The 19,517-nt window shown below is 40.3% G+C and overlaps 1 protein-coding gene across 1 annotated transcript; it reads left to right on the forward strand.

The window, feature by feature from the left end:
* Positions 1–304: 304 nt before the first annotated feature.
* On the forward strand, positions 305–19,315 carry LTO1 (LTO1 maturation factor of ABCE1). The gene is made up of 5 exons (XM_060262964.1): positions 305–459; positions 2,521–2,626; positions 3,247–3,317; positions 18,541–18,658; positions 19,016–19,315. The coding sequence occupies exons 1-5, from the start codon at positions 404–406 to the stop codon at positions 19,082–19,084; spliced, it is 420 nt and encodes a 139-aa protein (XP_060118947.1). The 5' UTR covers positions 305–403; the 3' UTR covers positions 19,085–19,315.
* Positions 19,316–19,517: the final 202 nt, after the last annotated feature.

Below are 19,517 nucleotides of genomic sequence, written 5' to 3' on the forward strand. Positions count from 1 at the left end.
AACAGGGTTCGGAAACGTCTGAAAGCAGAACACCCAGCAATCTGAAAACGCCAGAGTTCGGCTGTCAGCTCCGGCCCTCCACCGGCATACTTGCAAGTTGCAAACAGGATACAAAAAGCGCGGTCACACCAGAGCGCGGGAGCTGCCTTTCGCACGGAATCCTTTCTCCCTCTAGCGGATTACCTGTGAAGAAACAAGCGCAGTTCTTCGTCCGTCCTCCGAACAGCCTCGTAGCGTCATCTAGTGTGCGGTTTAGCCCTTCAGTGACGGAAGACCGTTTATAGCCCTTCGGAGTGTGCGCAATGGATGCTGTTCTACGTTGGTCCTTACGGCTTGCCGTCGGTTCTTATTCTGGGCCGCTGAGAACCGGCTAGCTTTTGAGAGTCGGTAAAAGAGAGCTAACATGGCTGTGACGAATGAGCCGGACGCGTTTGATGCTATCGTTATGGCGGAGGCCAGGTGCGACCTTAGAGCTTGACCGCACAAGTGGTGGGACCGAAGGGAGGCGGCGGGCAGGGCTGGGCAGTATTGCCCTTATTGAGAAGGGCAATAAGAATCTTTAACGTTTTTATCTCGACAGGGGTGGCATATTTGGTTCGCTCTTCCCTTATTTTATGCTCACAACAACCCTGTGAGGTAAGTTAGACCGTGAGCTCATGAAATGAATGTAAGGTCACCCAGTGAGCTTCATGGCCAAGTTTTACTGGGCGTCGTGTGACTCGTTGCATTAAAATTGGTCTTACATTAGATATGTAGATAATATTATCTATCCCCTCTCCACTCCCCGGGGAGAGGCCATAGTACAGGTGTTTTAGATGCATTAAGTTTCTTTCCTGGCATCTCATGCATAGAAAATTCTTTTTCATCACTGGACGTTGATGAAAATACCAGTGCCTGATTCAGCATAAGGCAGTTTTAATACGTAATATATTCACCTTGGGATCTTGCAACTGAGGCCACTGGCCTTTGCGGGATTGAGAAAGGCATAATCTTGTACTGTAGTCTGCAAGATAGATCCAAATAGGCAGCCATGTTGGTCTGAAGTAGTAGAACAAAATAGGAGTCAATTGCATCTTTAAGACCAAGTTAGTTTTATTCAGAATGTAAGCTTTCGTGTGCATGCACACTTCTTCAGATGAGGAACTTGGTCTGCAAGGACCAGGTTCAGGTAACGGCTGCCATTTTTATTTTTTCTAGTTTTCTTGGCATTATTAGCTGCATCACAGCATGTCAGAAATTCCAGAAGCGCAGTTTAATCTGGGAGAGGAAGTTTTTACTTGTAGTATGTTTGCCTGTGATGATGCTGTTAAAAAAGTAGGGAATCTGGAGGTGACAACCCAGAATCATGCTCGTTTACAAACTCATGAGTTGCCTGGGACTTTTTTTTCTTTTTCAGTTCCTTAATCTGTAACATGGAAATATTACACAGAATAAGATAAAGTAATGTGTTGTTTGTTGTTAAGTGATTTGCTGACTTCCATTTTCACTAATAATATATTTTTATTTAGTTATTTTATTCGATTTTTAGCCTGCCCTTCCCGTAGAACAGGCTCAGGGTGGGTTACATCATAAAAGACAATCAACAGTTAAAAACCAATTAAAATATATAAGATCTAAAATTTCAGAGCAGCAGTAGAGACTAAACATGTTGATGCATAAGGCGCATAACTGTAAAATCTTGGGGCTGGGTTACTTTAATTCTTGGGAATCTTTTGTAAATAGTTTGAACCTTTCTGAATCTGGTGCATTTCATAAACTGAGCCCGCCTCGGCGGGGAGGGTGGGGTATAAATCGAATTAAACATAAACATAGTTAAAAACGAATTGATGAGAGAGGAAGAGATACAAAGGAAGGAATAGGAAAAGTGGACAGTTGGGAGTGTTTTTATGTTTGACCCTGTATATTGTCATGCTTAATGAGTGTGCTATAGAATATCAGCCTTGTTGTCATTGCCTGCATAAATTCACTGAATTAAAAGTAAGCTTCTTGATGCTGTTTATGAGCTAATCCTAATAGTTTGAGATTTATCATGTTACAGTCAGTTTTTAAAAATTATAGGACTTTTTCATAGATAAAATTTATACTACAGTCTACTTCTCTAGTAAAGCCTCCATGTTAGAGTAAGATGAAAAGAAAGAGAATGAAATAGGAACAGTTTGCTTCTGAATGTTTTTTGCACACTGTGTCAACCAAGTACCATGATTAGTAAAGTTGTACTCACTTTGATGTGGTTGTTGTAAACTCTTAATTGTTGATGCAACAAAACTTAAAGCTGGAAATATCAGAAAGGCTCCATTTTCCCCCAACAAGCCACCTGTTGACAAATCTCCATATTGCAGTAGGCTGGACTGCTGGTAGAGTTGATATACCTTGGATTTATTCTTAAGGGATCCTCACAGTGACATACGTAAAAATAAATTCAGCCCATGTAGTTTTTGTTGTATGTTTATGGTTTAACTTAGGGTTTTTCAACTAAGCTGGGAAAATAAGCCAATGATGAGAATGCCTCTCTCATTACAGATTTCATGGTGAGGGCTACCAAGAAGGCTATGTTGAAGGAACTCATGCTGGTGCTATGGAAGGAAGACAATATGGAATACAACAAGGTGCCAAAGTTGGCATAGAAGTATGTAATGAAACTAAAAGTAGTGTTTTAGTAATTACATGCATAAGGTGCATAATAAAGTTTGATTTGCAAATTGCATTTCAGGGCTGTCCCGGTGCTCTACCTGGAATATTTAAGCTCCATACAAAATATGTACTGCAGTAACAAGCTCATGATGATAGAATAATTTTATATTTGAGTTGAGCATAATGCTTATGGCCAAACTTGCTTAATGTAGGAGCCACATAGAATATATGTCAGATGTTTGAGAGCCACAAGACATAAATGTCAGAAGTTTGAGAGCCACAGGACAGGAAGGGAGGACAAATAGATGGGGGAAGGAGAGGTGGAAAGAAAGCAACTTTAAATGCATTCTCCATGCAGCAAGTTGAAGAGAGAAATGTCTTCTCCAAACCAGCTGATGGAGTGGTAAGGGCTTTGAGAGCCACACAATGTGTGTGAAAGAGCCACATGTGGCTCCTGAGCCGCAGTTTGCCCACCTCTGGCTTAAGCTGTCGTCTCGTAAAGGCAAGTGTGTTGGATTTCTTGGGTGTTCATTATGTTTACATCCAGTGTTCTATAACAGGAAATTATCTTAGTGGAGTAACAAAAAAATTAACTGATCTTTCCCACAAATATAGATTGGATCATACCTTGGTTTTTCAATGACATGGCTAAGATTGCTTCATAAACACTCAGATGATAAACAAAGGTAAGATTAAGAAAGAAAGCCAGTGTTTACCTCAAGTCTCACTTTTCATGGGTTTGTTTCCTAGAATAAAGAATGCGGGGATAGTGGTGGGGAATCAAAAATGTCAAACATGTAATGAAACAAAGATTTCATAACAGAGGATCAAGAAGGTGTCAGTAATAGACTAAGATGTATAGTAAAATAGCCATGTTGCTAGGCGAAGGTCGGGAAGACTGGCAACATTTCTTACCAATGTTTATGATATCAGCATTTAAGTTCAAGAATAATCATATTAGCTCTGCCTGTGCAATGCTGTAAATCCTGTCATTTAGCAGGCCTTGGGGAAGAATTACATATATATTTGCAGGCACAACTTCTGAAGATTTGACTTTGTGCATGGTTAATCAGCTAAAAAGCCAGCCTGGTGTAGTGAGTGTTGAACCAGGATCTGAACCTTGGTTTCCAGTTCTCACTATTCCATGGAAGCTCACTGGGTGACCTTTGGCCAGTCCTCACAGGCTTGCTATGGGGATAAAATAGATGAAGGAAGATTGATGTATGCCATCCTGAGTTCCTAGGGGAAAGTTTGGAATAAGAGTGTATTAAATAGATAATAGAGTAATTGTCCTTGTTGGACCTCTTAAAAAAATGCTAAAAATGAACAAAACTGTTTGATGTTTGTCCAGTTGACCTTAATTTGATGTTTGCTGACATCAGAAACGGTACAATTTTGTTTACTAAATTCTTCTTTAAAAGAGGGCTTAACTCAAGCCATCCCTGGGTTTGTATTGATACTGGCCTGGCTGAATTTTGTCAGCATATAGTGACAGTTATTGGCAGCATATACTGCCAGTAACTACTATGTATATATAGAACAAAGTTTGAGTCCCGTGGAACCTTTAAGACCAACAAAGTTTTATTCAAAGTAGGAGCTTGCATGCACACTTCCTCAGACACATAGAAATGGAAATGTTCTGGGAGGTTGAAGTGTTGTACAGGTTTCTCGGTCTTGTGATTCCTGATGTCAGAATCTGACATCCCAGAACATTCGGTGGGTGACCTCAAAGTAGCTTTTTTATTTTAAAGGAACTTTAGGAACAAAATGGAGAGGGAAATTTCTGAATTACAAATTATTACAACACTCAGAACAACCACCCGCCCCCAAAGACTTAACAGGGATATTGGTTTATTTTCTCATTACATATGCTAAACTCATTCGCACCAAAAGGGGCTGTACATCCTCTGTATTTTAATGCATTACTTTTTTGAAATTATAAATGCAGTGCAATATATAGGAATAGATTTCTCTGACATAACACCTCTAAAGAACAATATATTGATATAGTGATTTCATTGTAATTAAATGAAAATTGAAATCCATTACCCTAAATAACACTGCACCCCACCCCCAACAAAAGAAAAACAGGCTGTTTGTTACCTTCATGCTTGTGAGGAGATGAATGGAGTGTTACAATGGAGTCTCAGCTAACTTCTCAACTTAGAAAGGATTCTTTTACACATTTATCTCCTAGTTTGATATATTTATTGTTTCCGTGTTATTCCCCCTTAATTAAATCCAAACAACTGTTGACCCTGTAAACTTGTTATTCCTGTTTTGTCTCTAAATATCTTAAAATATATTCATCATATTACATGCTGATTTGCTGTTTGGCCTTTGTCTATAAGTTTGAACAGTTATCTTCCATTTCTGTGTATCTGAGGAAGTATGAATGCACATGGAAGTTCATACCTTGAACAAAAAACTTTGTTGGTTTTAAAGGTGCCACTGAACTCTAACTTTGTTTTATTGCTTCAGATCAACACAGGAGCCCTGCCCTCCTGGATCTTTGTGGGCATAGTTTCTGTTTTCCCCTCTGATAATATGGGGTGATTATTAATTGTCAGAAATCCACTGCTAGACATTTGAGAGGTGAGGTCACATGTAAAAGAGTATCAGTGCTCTTTCACAGATGAACATTCTCTAGGCTCCACGTCAAGCAAAAGGAAGCCTCACTTCCAGCAAGTGCCAGCTTGTAACCTTGTGGGTTACAGTTAGCCTCTGCTGACTGTCATTCTTTTGGAAATGCAGTGCAAATGTGACATACACCTCTCACTCTGGGTCTTCTTAGGTAACCAGTAACCAAAAATAACGTGAACATTTAAACAAAAATATAAATATATGACAAAGGACTTAAAATAGGACTGATATTGAAGACTTCTGCTTGCCAGAGTATTTTTAGTTGTATATGAAATAAATGGCATGTACGTTACCACTATGTCCAGGGAAATTTAAAAAATCCCTCCAGCCTAAGGGGACTTGGAACCATAGAATCATAGAGTTGGAAGGGACCTCTGGGGTCATCTAGTCCAACCCCTGCACAATGCAGGAAGCTCACAAACACTTCCCCCTAAATTCACAGGATCTTCATTGCTATCAGATGGTCATCTAGCCTCTGTTTAAAAACTTCCAAGGAAGGAGAACTCACCACCTCCCGAGGAAGCCTGTTCCACTGAGGAATTGCTCTAACGGTCAGGAAGTTCTTCCTAATGTTGAGCTGGAAACTCTTGATTTAATTTCAACCCATTGGTTCTGGTCCTACCTTCTGGGACCACAGAAAACAATTCCACACCATCCTCTATATGACAGCCCTTCAAATACTTGAAGATCACCTCTCAGCCACCTCCTCTCCAGGCTAAACATCCCCAGCTCCTTCAGCCTTTCCTCATAGGACTTGGTCTCCAGACTCTTCACCATCTTTGTCGCCCTCCTCTGGACCCATTCCAGCTTGTCTATATCCTTTTTAAAATGTGGTGCTCAAAACTGAACACAATACTCCAGGTGAGGTCTTACCAGAGCAGAGTAAAGTGATACCATCACATCACGTGATCTGGACACTATACTTCTGTTGATCCAGCCCAAAATTGCATTTTAGCCGCCGCATCACACTGTTGACTCATGTTCAGCGTATGATCCACTAAGACCCCTAGATCCTTTTCGCACATACTACTGCTAAGACAAGTCTCCCCCATCCCATAACCATGCATTGGATTTTTCCTACCTAAATGCAGAACTTTACATTTATCCCTGTTAAAATTCATTGTATTGATTTTAGTCCAGTTTTACAGCCTGTCAAGATTATCCTGTATCCTGTTTCTGTCTTATTCTGTGTTTGTGACCCCTCTCAATTTAGTATCATCTGCAAATTTAATAAGCATTCCCTCTATTCCCTCATCCAAATCATTGATAAAGATGTTGAACAAAACAGGTCCCAGGACAGATCCTTGAGGCACTCCACTTGTCACTCCTCTCCAAGAGGATGAGGAACCATTCACAAGGATTCTTTGGTTGCGATCTGTCAACCAGTTACAGATCCACCTAACGGTAACAGGATCCAAACCACATTTTACCAACTTGTCAACAAGGATACTATGTGGAACCTTATCAAAAGCCTTACTGAAATCAAGATAAATGATGTCTACAGCATTCCCCTGATCCAGCAAGGTAGTCACTTTCTCAAAAAAAGAGAGGTTAGTCTGACATGACTTGTTCTTGAGAAAACCATGCTGGCTCTTAGTAATCACATCCGTTCTTTCTAAATGTTCCAGGACCAACTGTTTGATGATTTGTTCTAAAACTTTTCCAGCTATAGACGTCAGGCTGACAGGTCGGTAGTTACCCGGATCGTCTTTTTTCCCCTTCTTGAAGATGGGGACAACATTCGATCGGCACCTCTCCTGTTCTCCAAGAATTCTCAAAAATAATAGGCAGAGGCTTAGAAATTACATCCGCAAGCTCTTTTAGAACCCTTGGATGCAATTCATCTGGCTCTGAGGATTTAGTTTCATTTAAAGAAACTAGGTGTTTATGTACTACCCCTATGCTGATCTAGGTTGGACCTTCATACCCCCTTCCTTATATGTTCTGTTTTTGCCATGTTGAGCACCGTTTCCCTCAGAAGAGAAGACTGAGGAAAAGCAGGAATTGAGCAGTTCCGCCCTCTCTTCATTACCTGTTACAATTTCACTTTCTTGCCCTCTCAATGGACCTACTTTGTCCTTGCTCTTTTTCTTACTCTGAACATAAGAAAAGAACCCTTTTTTATTGCTTTTAGCATCTTTGGCCAGCCTAAGCTCATACTGAGCTTTAGCTTTCCTAACTTTTTCTCTACAAGCACTGGTGATTTGTTTATATTCATCCTTGGTTATTTTTTTGTTTTGTATAAACAAATTTATTAGTAACATATGGTAGCAGAATTATATCTACAACTTATAAAGATCTTAAAATAAAATAAAAAAAAAATCGTTCTACCCCATATCTTACTTTCCTCCCACCCCTCCCTCCGTTACTTGACCCCCGCCAGTGTTATTTTAAAAAAAACAAATATTAAGGTGCCCTTAACTATAAAAATCTTAATCATCAAAAATTGTCCAATGTCCTTTTATTTTCCACTCTTTCTCTACGTATCTTCTGAATTTCTTCCACTCCGCATTAAAAGTTCTAAATCATAGTCTCTTAGTTTTCTTGTTAATTTGTCCATTTCACTCCATGACATAACTTTTGTAATCCAGTCCCATTTTTCTGGTATTTTTTCTTGCTTCCATAACTGCGCATACAATGTCCTAGCAGCTGAGAGCAAGTACCATATTAAAGTTCTATCTTCTTTTGGAAATTTTTCCATTTGTAATCCCAGCAACAAAAAGTCTCTGCCTCTTTGTTGAATTCATATCCCAGAATCTTAAAGATCTCTTGCTGAATCATCTGCCAAAACATTTTAGCCCTTTCACAAGTCCACCACATATGGTAGAAAGAACCTTCATGCTTTTTACATTTCCATCTGGCATCTTATTGTTCATCTTTGCTAATTTTTTTGGAGTCATATACCATCTATACATCATCTTAAAACAGTTTTCTTTAATACTATGACATGTTGCGAGTTTCATAGAGTTCTTCCACAAATACTCCCAAGATTCCATCCTTATTTCTTTATTTACATTAATTGCCCATTTTATCATTTGAGATTTCACTACTTCATCTTCTGTAGACCATTGTAAAAGTAATTTGTATACTTTTGAGATTAATTTCTCATTGTCTCCAAGCAGAACTCTTTCCATTTCTGTTTGTTCTTTCCTTATTCCTTCGGCTTTAATATCATTCTCCATCAAGCTTTTTAATTGTTGCATTTGAAACCAATCATATTTATAACTCAGTTCTTCTGCAGTTTTCAGTTCTATTTTCCCACTTTGTATTTTTAGTAACTGGTTATATGATAGCTGTTTTTCATTAACTGTTTTAGCCGTTAACTTTATCACTTCAGCTGGCACTATCCACAAAGGTCTCCTCTCATCACCATATTTCTTATACTTTATCCACACATTTAGTAGACTACGTCTTATATAATGGTGAGAGAAAAGACCATCCATCATCTTTTTTCCGTAATACAAGTATGCATGCCAGCCGAATTTTTTTCCATGGCCTTCCAACACTAAAAGTTTTTTATTTAACAGCGTTATCCATTCTTTCATCCATACTAAACAAATTGCTTCATGATACAGTTTCAAATCTGGTAATTGGAATCCACCTCTCTCTCTTGCATCTGTCAAGACTTTCATTTTAATTCTTGGTTTCTTCCCGGCCCACACAAATTCCGAAATTTTCCTTCGCCATTTATCAAACTGTTTAGCATCTTTCACAATAGGGATGGTTTGAAACAAATACATAATCCTTGGTAAAATATTCATTTTTATTGCAGCTATTCTGCCCAACAATGACAAGTTGAGCTTGTTCCACTTTAGCATATCTTCTTCTATTTTACGCCATAGTTTTTCATATGAACAAATCAATATTTTTCATTGTTATCTCTACCCCTAGGTATTTAACCTTAGAGGCAACTTCACAACCCGTTAGTCTTTGTAATTCTTGTTGTCTATTTATCTGCATATTCTTGCACAAAATTTTTGATTTTTCTTTATTTATATAAAGTCCCGCCAACTCCCCAAACTCTTGTATTCTCGTTAATAACAAAGGTGTAGCTTGTATGGGATTTTCATTTATAAACATTATATCATCAGCAAATGCTCTGTACTTATATGTATAGCCTTTTATTTGTAATCCTTCTAGATCTTTTTCTTCTTGAATCTGCATCAGTAAAATTTCAAGAGTCATTATGAACAGCAATGGCGAAAGCGGGCAGCCTTGTCTAGTACCTTTGCTGATTTTCATTTCATCTGTAAGATCTGCATTAACGCACAACCTTGCCCTTTGTTCAGAATATATTGCCTTTATCATTCTTATAAAACTTTCTCCAAGCTCCATTTTTTCCATCACTGCAAACATAAAGTCCCAGTTTAAATTATCAAATGCTTTCTCTGCATCCGCAAAGAATAATGCTACTTCTTTTTCTGGGTGTCTTTCATAATATTCTACAATATTTACAACAGTTCTAATATTGTCTCTTATTTGTCTTTTAGGAAGAAAACCAGCTTGATCTTCCTTTATAAAATTTATCAGATATTGCTTAAGTCGTTCTGCCAGAATTCTTGTAAATATTTTTTAATCATTGTTCAAAAGCGAAATTGGTCTATAATTTTTCACATTTGTGACGTCTCTTTCTTCTTTGGGTATCAAAGAAATAACAGCTTTTTTCCATGTATTTGGTACATTCCCTTTAATTCTTATTACATTCATCAGCTTCTGTAATTTTGGTATTAATTCCTCCTTAAAAATTTTAAAGTATTTAGCTGTGTAACCATCTGGCCCTGGAGCTTTATCATTTTTCATCGCGTTGATTGCTGCTTCAATTTCTACTTTTTCAATTGGGTCATTCAAAACTTTTCTCATATTTTCAGTTAAGGGCTCAATTTTTATTTTTTGTAGATATTCGTCTATCTTTTCTCTCTTTACTTCAGCACCTTTAAACAACTTGGCATAATACTTAAAACATTCTCTTTTTATTCCCTCTTGAGTAACTACTTCTCTTTCATCTGTCACGATTCTACTAATTATTTTATTTTCCCTCTTTTTCTTCAGTTGCCACGCCAAATATTTCCCCGTCTTATTTGCTCCTTCAAACGATTTCTGCTGAAGCCTTTTCAGATTCCATTCCACTTCTTTGCTTAACAAATGTCTTAATTGAGTTTGTAATATTGAAATTTCCCTTAGAGTTTTCTTTTTCCCTGGTCTTTTCCTCAACTCTCCTTCCTTTTTCTTTATTTCATTTTGAATGTCCAATAGTTGTTTTTCTTTTTCCCTTTTATCTTTATTGTTCAAAGTAATCAACAACCCTCTCATTACTGCTTTATAAGCATCCCAGACCGTCTGGAAGTCAATATCTTCTTTGTCATTTACTTGGAAAAATTCTTTAGTTTCTTTTCCTAGAAAAGTCACTGTTTCTTTGCTCTGTAGCAAATCTTCATTCAATCTCCATCTTCTCAGTCTTTTGGACAATTTTGTAATCCACATTATTGGGTTATGGTCAGCTCCAATTTTAGGTAGGATCTCTATCTTCCTTGTTATAAGGCCTAAATCTCTGGTTCCCCACAGCATGTCAATTCTAGAAAAAGTCTTATGTCTTGCAGAAAAAAAAGTATAGTCCCTCACTTCAGGATTAAACTTTCTCCATATATCTTCCAAATTTTCTTGTTTAACTAATTCAAAAAAAGACTTTGGCAATTTCCCTTCTTTCCCATCATTTTTTTTCCCTCCGGATCTATCCAGTGAATTCTGAACTGTTCCATTAAAATCTCCCATTAAGAGTATTTGATCATAAGTCAACTCATCTAACTGTTGTGTAATGTCTTTAAAAAAAACATCTTTTGCACCGTTAGGTGCATATAGTCCCAATAACAGCGTTTTTTTCCCATTTGATGTTATCTCCACTGCTGCAAATCTTCCATCTTTATCTTTAAACACCAATTTTGGCTCCAAATCTTGTTTAATATAAAAAAACTACTCCCCTTTTTTTCTGCTCAGCTAACGAAAAAAATTCCCTTCCCAGTTGCTTGTTCCATAAAAATTTATAATCCTTTTGTTTGATGTGAACTTCTTGCAAACAAATTATATTACAATTTTGCTTCTTGATCCAATGAAAAGTTGATCTTCTTTTTTGTGGTGAATTTAGTCCATTAACATTCCAAGACAATAATTTGTAATCCATCATGGTGCAAATTCTTTATTTTCTTCAAAAAATCTCCTCAACTCTCGGGCATTTGTAATTGTGACTCTCTTCCCCTGAAGTTCAAAGCTCAAACCCTCGGGGATTATCCATCTGTACCTTGTGCCATTGTCTTTCAATTTTTCTGTCAACTTTTTGTATGTTCTCCTGTCGTTTATCACTTGTTTAGGTAGCTCCTTCATAATTCTCACTCTGCTACCTCTTACTATCAATGACTCTTCAAAGTTTTTCTTCATGATCCTTCCCACCATTTCCTTTGTCATAAATCTTACAACAACATCTCTTGGTAAATTGTTTTTTTTGGCAAAAAGCGAATTAACTCTATACATGTGATCATACATGCTTTTAGTCTTATCAGGGTCTTCATCTAAGAATTCTGCAATTATGTTTATTATATATCCTTTCAGATCACTGTTCTCTTCCTCAGGTACTCCTCTCAAACGTATCTGATTTTCCATTAATTTGCAGTCGTGGATAGTCACTTTTTCTTGAACTTTCAACAAGGTGGTATCATGTATTTTAACTTTCTCTTCCACCTCCTGCACTTTCTTAGCTGTTTCCCCAATTCTATCTTTGAGCTCATCCACTTCCTTTTTAATCACTGTGACAAGTTCTTCCTTCATTTCTTCCATCATTTTCTTAACTCCTTTCATAATTCTGGCTTCCATAGCCTCCATTTGGTCCTGCATTTTTTCTAATGAAAGGGCCCTTGTTCGGGGCTGCCTGGGCTCAGACATTTAAGCCAAAGACAAAGGAATAAAAATACCAAAAATTTCCGTTTCACCAATCTCAGGTTTAACTACCAAATTCAAAAGGTCTAAATTTTCTCTGTTAGTTAAACTTTATTCTGTTTTCTTCTGAGCTTCCCAGGCCCAGATATGAATTTTTTAAGATTTTTTTTCCCTTTAAAAAATGACGAAATTTTTGACTTCACCAAACTGAAATCTGACAGTCAGGTTCAATAGAGTAGGGCTTGCCCTTTCCAGCAAGCCCAATTTCGCTGGTTTCTGAGCCCCCTAGGCCGAGATATTTATCAAGAAAGTCTTCAAAAATTCCAAAATGGCGGCTGCGATTTTTTCTCCTTTTAAAATTTTTTTTTCCCTTTTAAGATCACCCCAGGAGCCCACCAATAATATAGTCAATAGTTCTTGTCTTCTTACCCTTTTTCCAGTTGATTCTGTCAATTTTAAAGTCTCAAATCTTTTTAAAAACAATGTTTTAAATTGGACCTCCCAGCAATGGCTGCCGATGTTTCTCTATGGTATAGAGTAGGCTTTTTTCTTTACTGCTTCCTGTCTCTGTCATCATCAACTCTCATGGAAATCTCACGATACTTGACGCACTTCCTGTCTTGCTCAGAAGAGTTGCAGGCCAGCTCCGATATATTCCAGTGCAACGTGGCTGTTTACATTCCAGGAAACCGCAAGGTAGACTAAACAATGATCTCTTTTCAGTTTTTAACAGATTTTAGCACTGTCCTTTATATTAAAACAATCCAAACTTCACCCTTTCCTTCTTCTACTTGCAAGCTTTATATTTTTTCCTTTTTCCCACCTTTAATATGTCCCTTTAGTCTATAAGTAGCTCCGGAGTGAAAAGAAAGCTTCTGTACCTTTATCTCCACTTATCCAAGTTCCACTGGTCTTCCAAAGCTTTAGTTTTTTAGAAATGTCCCAGAAGGATAGGATCCTGACGAGCTTATGCCAAATCAATGACTCTGAAAAGTCTTGCAGACGTTGACTATGCAAACTTCCAGAGACTCCTCAAAGCCTCAAAGAAACCCCCTACAGGGCTTCTTTTCAGCCAAGGTAAATCTCTTTCCAAAGTTTCTGTGCAAGTCTTGGACCTTTCTCTCACTGAGAAAGGTAGGCAGTGGGCTTTGAGTTGCCCTCCACTACCCCGAACAAAACTTTCAGCCTGCTCCCGTTACGAGAGACAACTCAGCTCGGCATTTTCCTTCCCCGGAAGTCATATTCATCCTTGGTTATAAGACCCTCCTTCCAATTCCTAAAGGAGTCTTTTTATTCTCACGTCTTTAGAGAGTGGTTTATGGAGCCACTTTGGCTTCTTTAGGCTTTTTCCATTTTTTCTTCTCATTGGAATTGTCTGTGATTGCACTTTCAGTATTTCACTTTTAAGAAACTCCCACCCCTCCTGAACCCCCTTCCGCCTAAGTATTTCTGACCATGGGGTTTTACCCAGCATAGTTCTAAGTTTATCAAAGTTTGCCTTTCTGAAGTCCAACTTATAAGTCTGACTACGTATAGCTTTTCCCTTCCCTAAGACTGTAAATTCCAAAATCACATGGTCACTACTGCCCAGCGTGCCCACTATTTCCACTTCTTCAATCAATTCTTCCTTGTTGGTGAGAATCAAATCCAAGATAGCAGATCCCCTTGTTTCCTTCTTCACTTTCTGGAAAAGGAAGTTGTCAGCAAGACAAGTCAGGAATCTATTTGACTTTTCATTTTTAGCAGAGTTGGACTTCCAACAGATGTCCGGGTAATTGAAATCTCCCATGATCACTGTATCCCTTCTCTTGGAGAACTTTGCAATCTGCTGTAGAAGTATCTCATCCAAGTCCTCTGACTGACTTGGTGGTCTATAGCAGACCCCCACAATAATATCACTGTTATTTCTTACTCCTTTTATTTTTACCCAGAGACTCTCAACTGAGCTGCCATGCTCAGATTCACATATTTCCTCACAAGTATATACCTCCTTCACCTATACTGCTACACCTCCGCCCTTTCTCATTGCCTGTTCCTTTTAAATAAGTTGTACCTCTGAATCCTAATACTCCAGTTGTGAGTGTCATCCCACCAAGTTTCAGTAAGGCCTATTATGTCATAGTCTCCTTCCTTTATTAGGACTTCCAGTTCCTTCTGTTTGTTTCCCATACTCTGTGCATTAGTGTAAAGACATCGGAATCCATGTTTTATGCATCCCGAGGGTTTGGTTTCCGTACAAGCCTGTAAGTTAACATTACCTAGCGTATGCACCACTCTTTGCAAATCTTTAGTGTTCTTATCCCCAGTTTCTGGCATCATATGAGGCTTTGAATTATTGTCTCGCTCCCCCATACAATTTAGTTTAAAGCCCTCCTCATTAGGTTAGCAAGGCTGTTACCAAACACCCTTTCTCCTACTGCTGTAACATGCAAACCATCTCCCGATAGAAGACCACCATCTCAAAAGCGTAAGCCATGGTCCAGAAATCCGAATCTTTCCTGACCACCATCAACGTAGCCAGTCGTTTATCTGAAGTATTCTTTTTTCTCATCCTAAGCCGCAGCCTTCAACAGGAAGCACTGATGAGAACACAACCTGTGCGCCCAGCTCCTTCACCTTCTGACCAAGAGCCACATAGTCCTTTCTAATACATTCAGGGCTATGACGGGCAGTATCGTTCGTTCCCACGTGGATCAGCACAAAAGGATAGTAATCCGTGGGCTTGATAAGTCTTCCAATCCTTTCTGTGACGTGCTGGATGCGTGCACCTGGCAGACAGCAGACCTCTTGGGATGACGTCCGGTCGGCATACTTTGAGCTCCAGCCCTCTGAGCAAGGAGTCTCCAATCAGCACCACCTTCCTCTTCCTATATTGGGGAGCAGAAGCTCCAGGCTTCTTATCCACAGGAGCCTGAGAAACTTTCTTCAAACTTCATGGAGGCTGGGGACCTAGCCCTTGTTCCAATGGCTCAGAATTAGTTACTGGGAGGGAGATCCTGGAACCTATTGCTGAGCAGGAGGGGCTCAGAACATCTCCTGATTTTCTTTCTCCTTCAGGTTACATTTTTCCAGGAACCCTCCTCCTGTGTTGGGTCCTCTTCAAATTGCTAAGATACCGTTTCCTCTCCCTCCTCTTGTCCTTTTAAGAGCGCCTCATACATTTTGTCAAGGAAATCCTCATCTTCCTTTATACACTGGAGTGTGGACAATCATGCCTCCAGTCCCTATATCTTTTCCTCCTGCAGGGTCACTAACTTACACTTGCTGCAAGTGTAATTCGTGCTACTCTCAGGTAGAAATACAAACATCCCACAGTCTTTACACGTCACTGCCTCTGCTCCCTCACCAGCCATACTGCTGCAATCCATTTCAAAAATTTCTTTATCTTCATTTCTCTTTAAATCTCACTACCAACTGCCACTTGAAACTACCGTATTTTTCGGTCCATAAGACTCTCCGGACCATAGGACGCACCTTCCTCCTGGGGGGCGATCCACTGCCTCCGCCTCCGATCCAGGCGCTTCCCCCGCGCCTGCCTGCCTGGCTCCAGCTCTGCTTCCAGCAAGCGCTGGGATCGCTCCACGCTGCCCCCACCGCAAACCCAGCGCTTCGCGAGCGTCGGCTGTGGAGGGGGCGGCGTGCTTCCTCCGTGCCTGTCTGCCTGGCTCCAGCTCTGATGCTTAAAGCAAGCGCCGGGATCGGAGGGCGGAGGGGGATCCCAGCAAGCGCTGGGATCGCTCCACACTGCCCCCACCGCAAACCCAGCGCTTCGTGAGCGCCGGATGCGGGGGGGGGCAGTGTGCTTCCTCCGTGCCTGTCTGCCTGGCTCCAGCTCTGACGCTTACAGCAAGCGCCAGGATCGCCCCCGGCGCTTGCTTTAAGCATCAGAGCTAGAGCCAGGCAGACAGGCACAGAGGAAGCACGCCACCCCCTCCACAGCCGGCGCTTGCGAAGCGCTGGGTTTGCGGTGGGGGCAGCGTGCCTGTCTGCCTGGCTCCAGCTCTGATGCTTAAAGCAAGCGCCGGGATCGTAGGGAGCGATCCTGGCGCTTGCTGTAAGCGTCAGAGCTGGAGCCAGGCAGACAGGCACGGAGGAAGCACACTGCCCCCTCCACAGCCGACGCTCGCAAAGCGCTGGGTTTGCGGTGGGGGCAGCGTGGAGCGATCCCAGCACTTGCTGGAAGCAGAGCTGGAGCCAGGCAGGCAGGCGCGGGGGAAGCGCCGGAATCGGAGGCAGAGGCAGCAGATCCCCCCCCCCCCGGAGGAAGGTACGTCCTATCGTCCCTTCACTCCATAAGACACACACTTTCCCCCCCACTTTTCTTTTGGGGGGGGAGTGCGTCTTATGGTCCGAAAAATACAGTACTTTTGAGTAACTACCCATCTTCCTATAGAACCCCCAGGCTAAGAGCCACAGGCCAAGAGCCCTTTGGCAAGGATGCGCCTTGCAAATTAGAGGCTCAAGCCCCCACCCACTTCTGACTCAACAGCCAGAGCAACAGCAGAGGGTGGGGCCAGCAATTACCCCCAGGCAAACAAGCTATTCTCACTCAGCACAGCTTACCAGCAGCTCTGTTCTTCTAGTTTAAGTGTTTTGTTTTGTAGTTCTTGTTTTTCCTCCAAATGAAAAGCCACTGAAGTTGGAGGAAGGCTTCAGACTTTGCTGAGTGGAGTTGTAGGATACATGCCATTATATCTAAGCTAGCGTTGTAAAGGATGGAAGTGTGGACATCAGTTCTACTTGGAGTCACTAGCCTATTGCTTAGTAACAGCCTTTTGTTCTTTTAATATGCGTAGGGAAACATCCCCATATATGAAGAATTGGTGCCTTGATTGTGTATTGTGGTGATGCAAATCATAGAAATCTGGCTATTTCATGGATCAGAGCTGCTTTGTATGATAATGGAGTTATTTATTTATTTAGGACAAGGGTGGGGAACCTCCGTCCTGAGGGCCGTATATGGCCCTTGAGGTCACTTGGTGTGGCCCTCGGGGATTGCTGGACCGAACTGAGCCATGTGGCAGCCTCCCTGGGGCCTGGCTGGCCAGCGAGGATCGTGGGGCCCAGCTGTGCTGTGCAGCAGCCTCCCTGGGGCATGGCTGACTGGCCAGAGTTGCTGCAGGGCCTGGAAAAGTTACTGTCACAGTTCAGTTTGCACTTGATTATCCCAGATGGTGTGGCCTAATATGCTAATGAGTATGTGACCTAATATGCTAATACTAGGGGATGTGGTCTAATATGTTACTGAGTTCCTGCTGGGCTTTTTCTACAAAAAAGCCCTGGACCTATGTATTTGCCTAGGGTGGCGGGCCGGGTGTGTGTGAGTGCCAGATTAGGCTCTCCCCACATGACTTCAGATAGAAAAACAATTATTTGCATTAATTTTGCTGACCTGAATTATTCTCCCTCGGTAGAGCACTGTTTTTTAAATTGATAATTTTTATGGCCCAACAATGATGTTATAAATATCCATATGGCCCTTGGCTGAAAAAAGGTTCCTCGCCCCTGATTTAGGAAATGCGTATGCAACCTCTCCAGATCTGTTTCAGGAGGCTCACAATAAAACAAGACCAGTCAAGGCAATAAAACAATTTGGTAAAACAAATCGCACAATAAAATAAATCAAAGTATTGAGACCAGTAGAATAAATAAATAAAACGTTTTTTTAAAAAAGACAAGCCACTTAAAGAATACAGGGTATAAAAACTGAAAACAAACAGAGCAGTCTAATATGATATTCATAGGCCTCAAGGTAGGAGCTGCCTTTAAAAACATCTGAAACGAAATGCATCAGTTAGCATGCATCAGTTAATTTCATGGTGCTCTGATTCCAGTTGTAAAATGAAATACTGAGGCAGGTGACATAGCTCTTTCCTATGCTAGCCATAGGGAGGGGGAGGGGTTTATGATTATAATTTTCCCTGCTTTCATGGCTGGGAAAATGATGTCATATGCAAACAGGCCAGACCAGACTTTATACAATGCAGTGATGATGTGTGAACTAGCAGAAAAAAATGGTTATAATTGGCTGTGAGGAAATTGTTTGAGTTGTCTCGTATGGCAATATATGGTTTCTTAAAATGAGTGGCCATAATAAAAGGGAGTAGGGTAATTGATGCCATTGTCTCAAGATACCATGGGTGCATGTAGAAGATCCGTGGGTCTTTCTCTTTATGATTAAGTAGAGATTTAATAAATGTGTATATTGCTTTGAACATTTGTAATAGGACTTTGGTCTGGTCATCCTAGCCTAAATTGCACAGTTGTTGTGATGATGGAAGCTCCTTAGAGAACTGGAAACTTTCAAATTCAGGTATCTGATTCAGTTTTATATTTTTACAGTAAAAAAATTAAGGTGCTAGAGTCATTAATAGAGATGATCCAGAAATTTCCTCATCAGGACCCAACTTATGGCAAACTTCAAGAAGACCTGGAAAGAATCAGAGGAAGATTTAAACAGGTTGGTAATCAAAAAAGTTATTTACTTCATAATAAAAGTAATACCAAATATTCAACGGGTATCACTATTAGAAGTTAAGCAAAGATTATAGAATAATAAAATTCACTATTACTATGCTCATATTCAGGATAAGGGGATGAGACTGAGAGAGTGTTGCTTGTCTGAGGCTTCTTGGTAAGTTCATTGCAGTGGCAAGATTCACACCAAGAACTTGTGACTCATAGCTTGGTCTTAAGTTCCTCTATTCTTTGTGTTGAATAAGAATTCAATTACAACATTACATAGCTGAAGAATAGACAGATAAGGTGAGAACAGACAATAAACTTAAGAAGTCAACATGTCTATTTTTCTTTTCAGGTTTGCTCACTGCTGCATATACCATCTGATTTCAGACTTAGTAGGGAAGGATCTGCACTCTCATTTTGAAATCAGCATGACTGGAGAAGAAATCTTTATCTGGATTTTAAAACTGGCTAAGTCCTCTTAAAAAGGGCAACGTCCGAAACAGGATTTTGCTGCATAAGAGAAAAACTGATTTTTTTTCTGCAGTGGAGACAATAGAAGGCTACTTTTGGGATCTCATTCTTTTCCTGTTTGAATTGTAATGCCACTGTATGTTCCTGCTTAACAACTTAATTAACAATTTAATTTTGAAAACTGTCTTCTGGATATCACGAGGAACTGTGATTAATTGGTATCGGCTACAACTGGTATGCTGTGCTCATGGGTGCCCCTCAATCCTTGCAACCTCCAGCTTTCATGCATGGTGCTTGATTGAAAATTTCCTGGTTTGATCAAGCTTCAGCTCACCATGCTGTGTAAATGCAAGGGGACCATGCGAGAGAGTTTATTCCCACAT

Source organism: Heteronotia binoei, chromosome 21 (genome assembly GCF_032191835.1).
Source record: "Heteronotia binoei isolate CCM8104 ecotype False Entrance Well chromosome 21, APGP_CSIRO_Hbin_v1, whole genome shotgun sequence".
Lineage (NCBI taxonomy): Eukaryota > Metazoa > Chordata > Lepidosauria > Squamata > Gekkonidae > Heteronotia > Heteronotia binoei.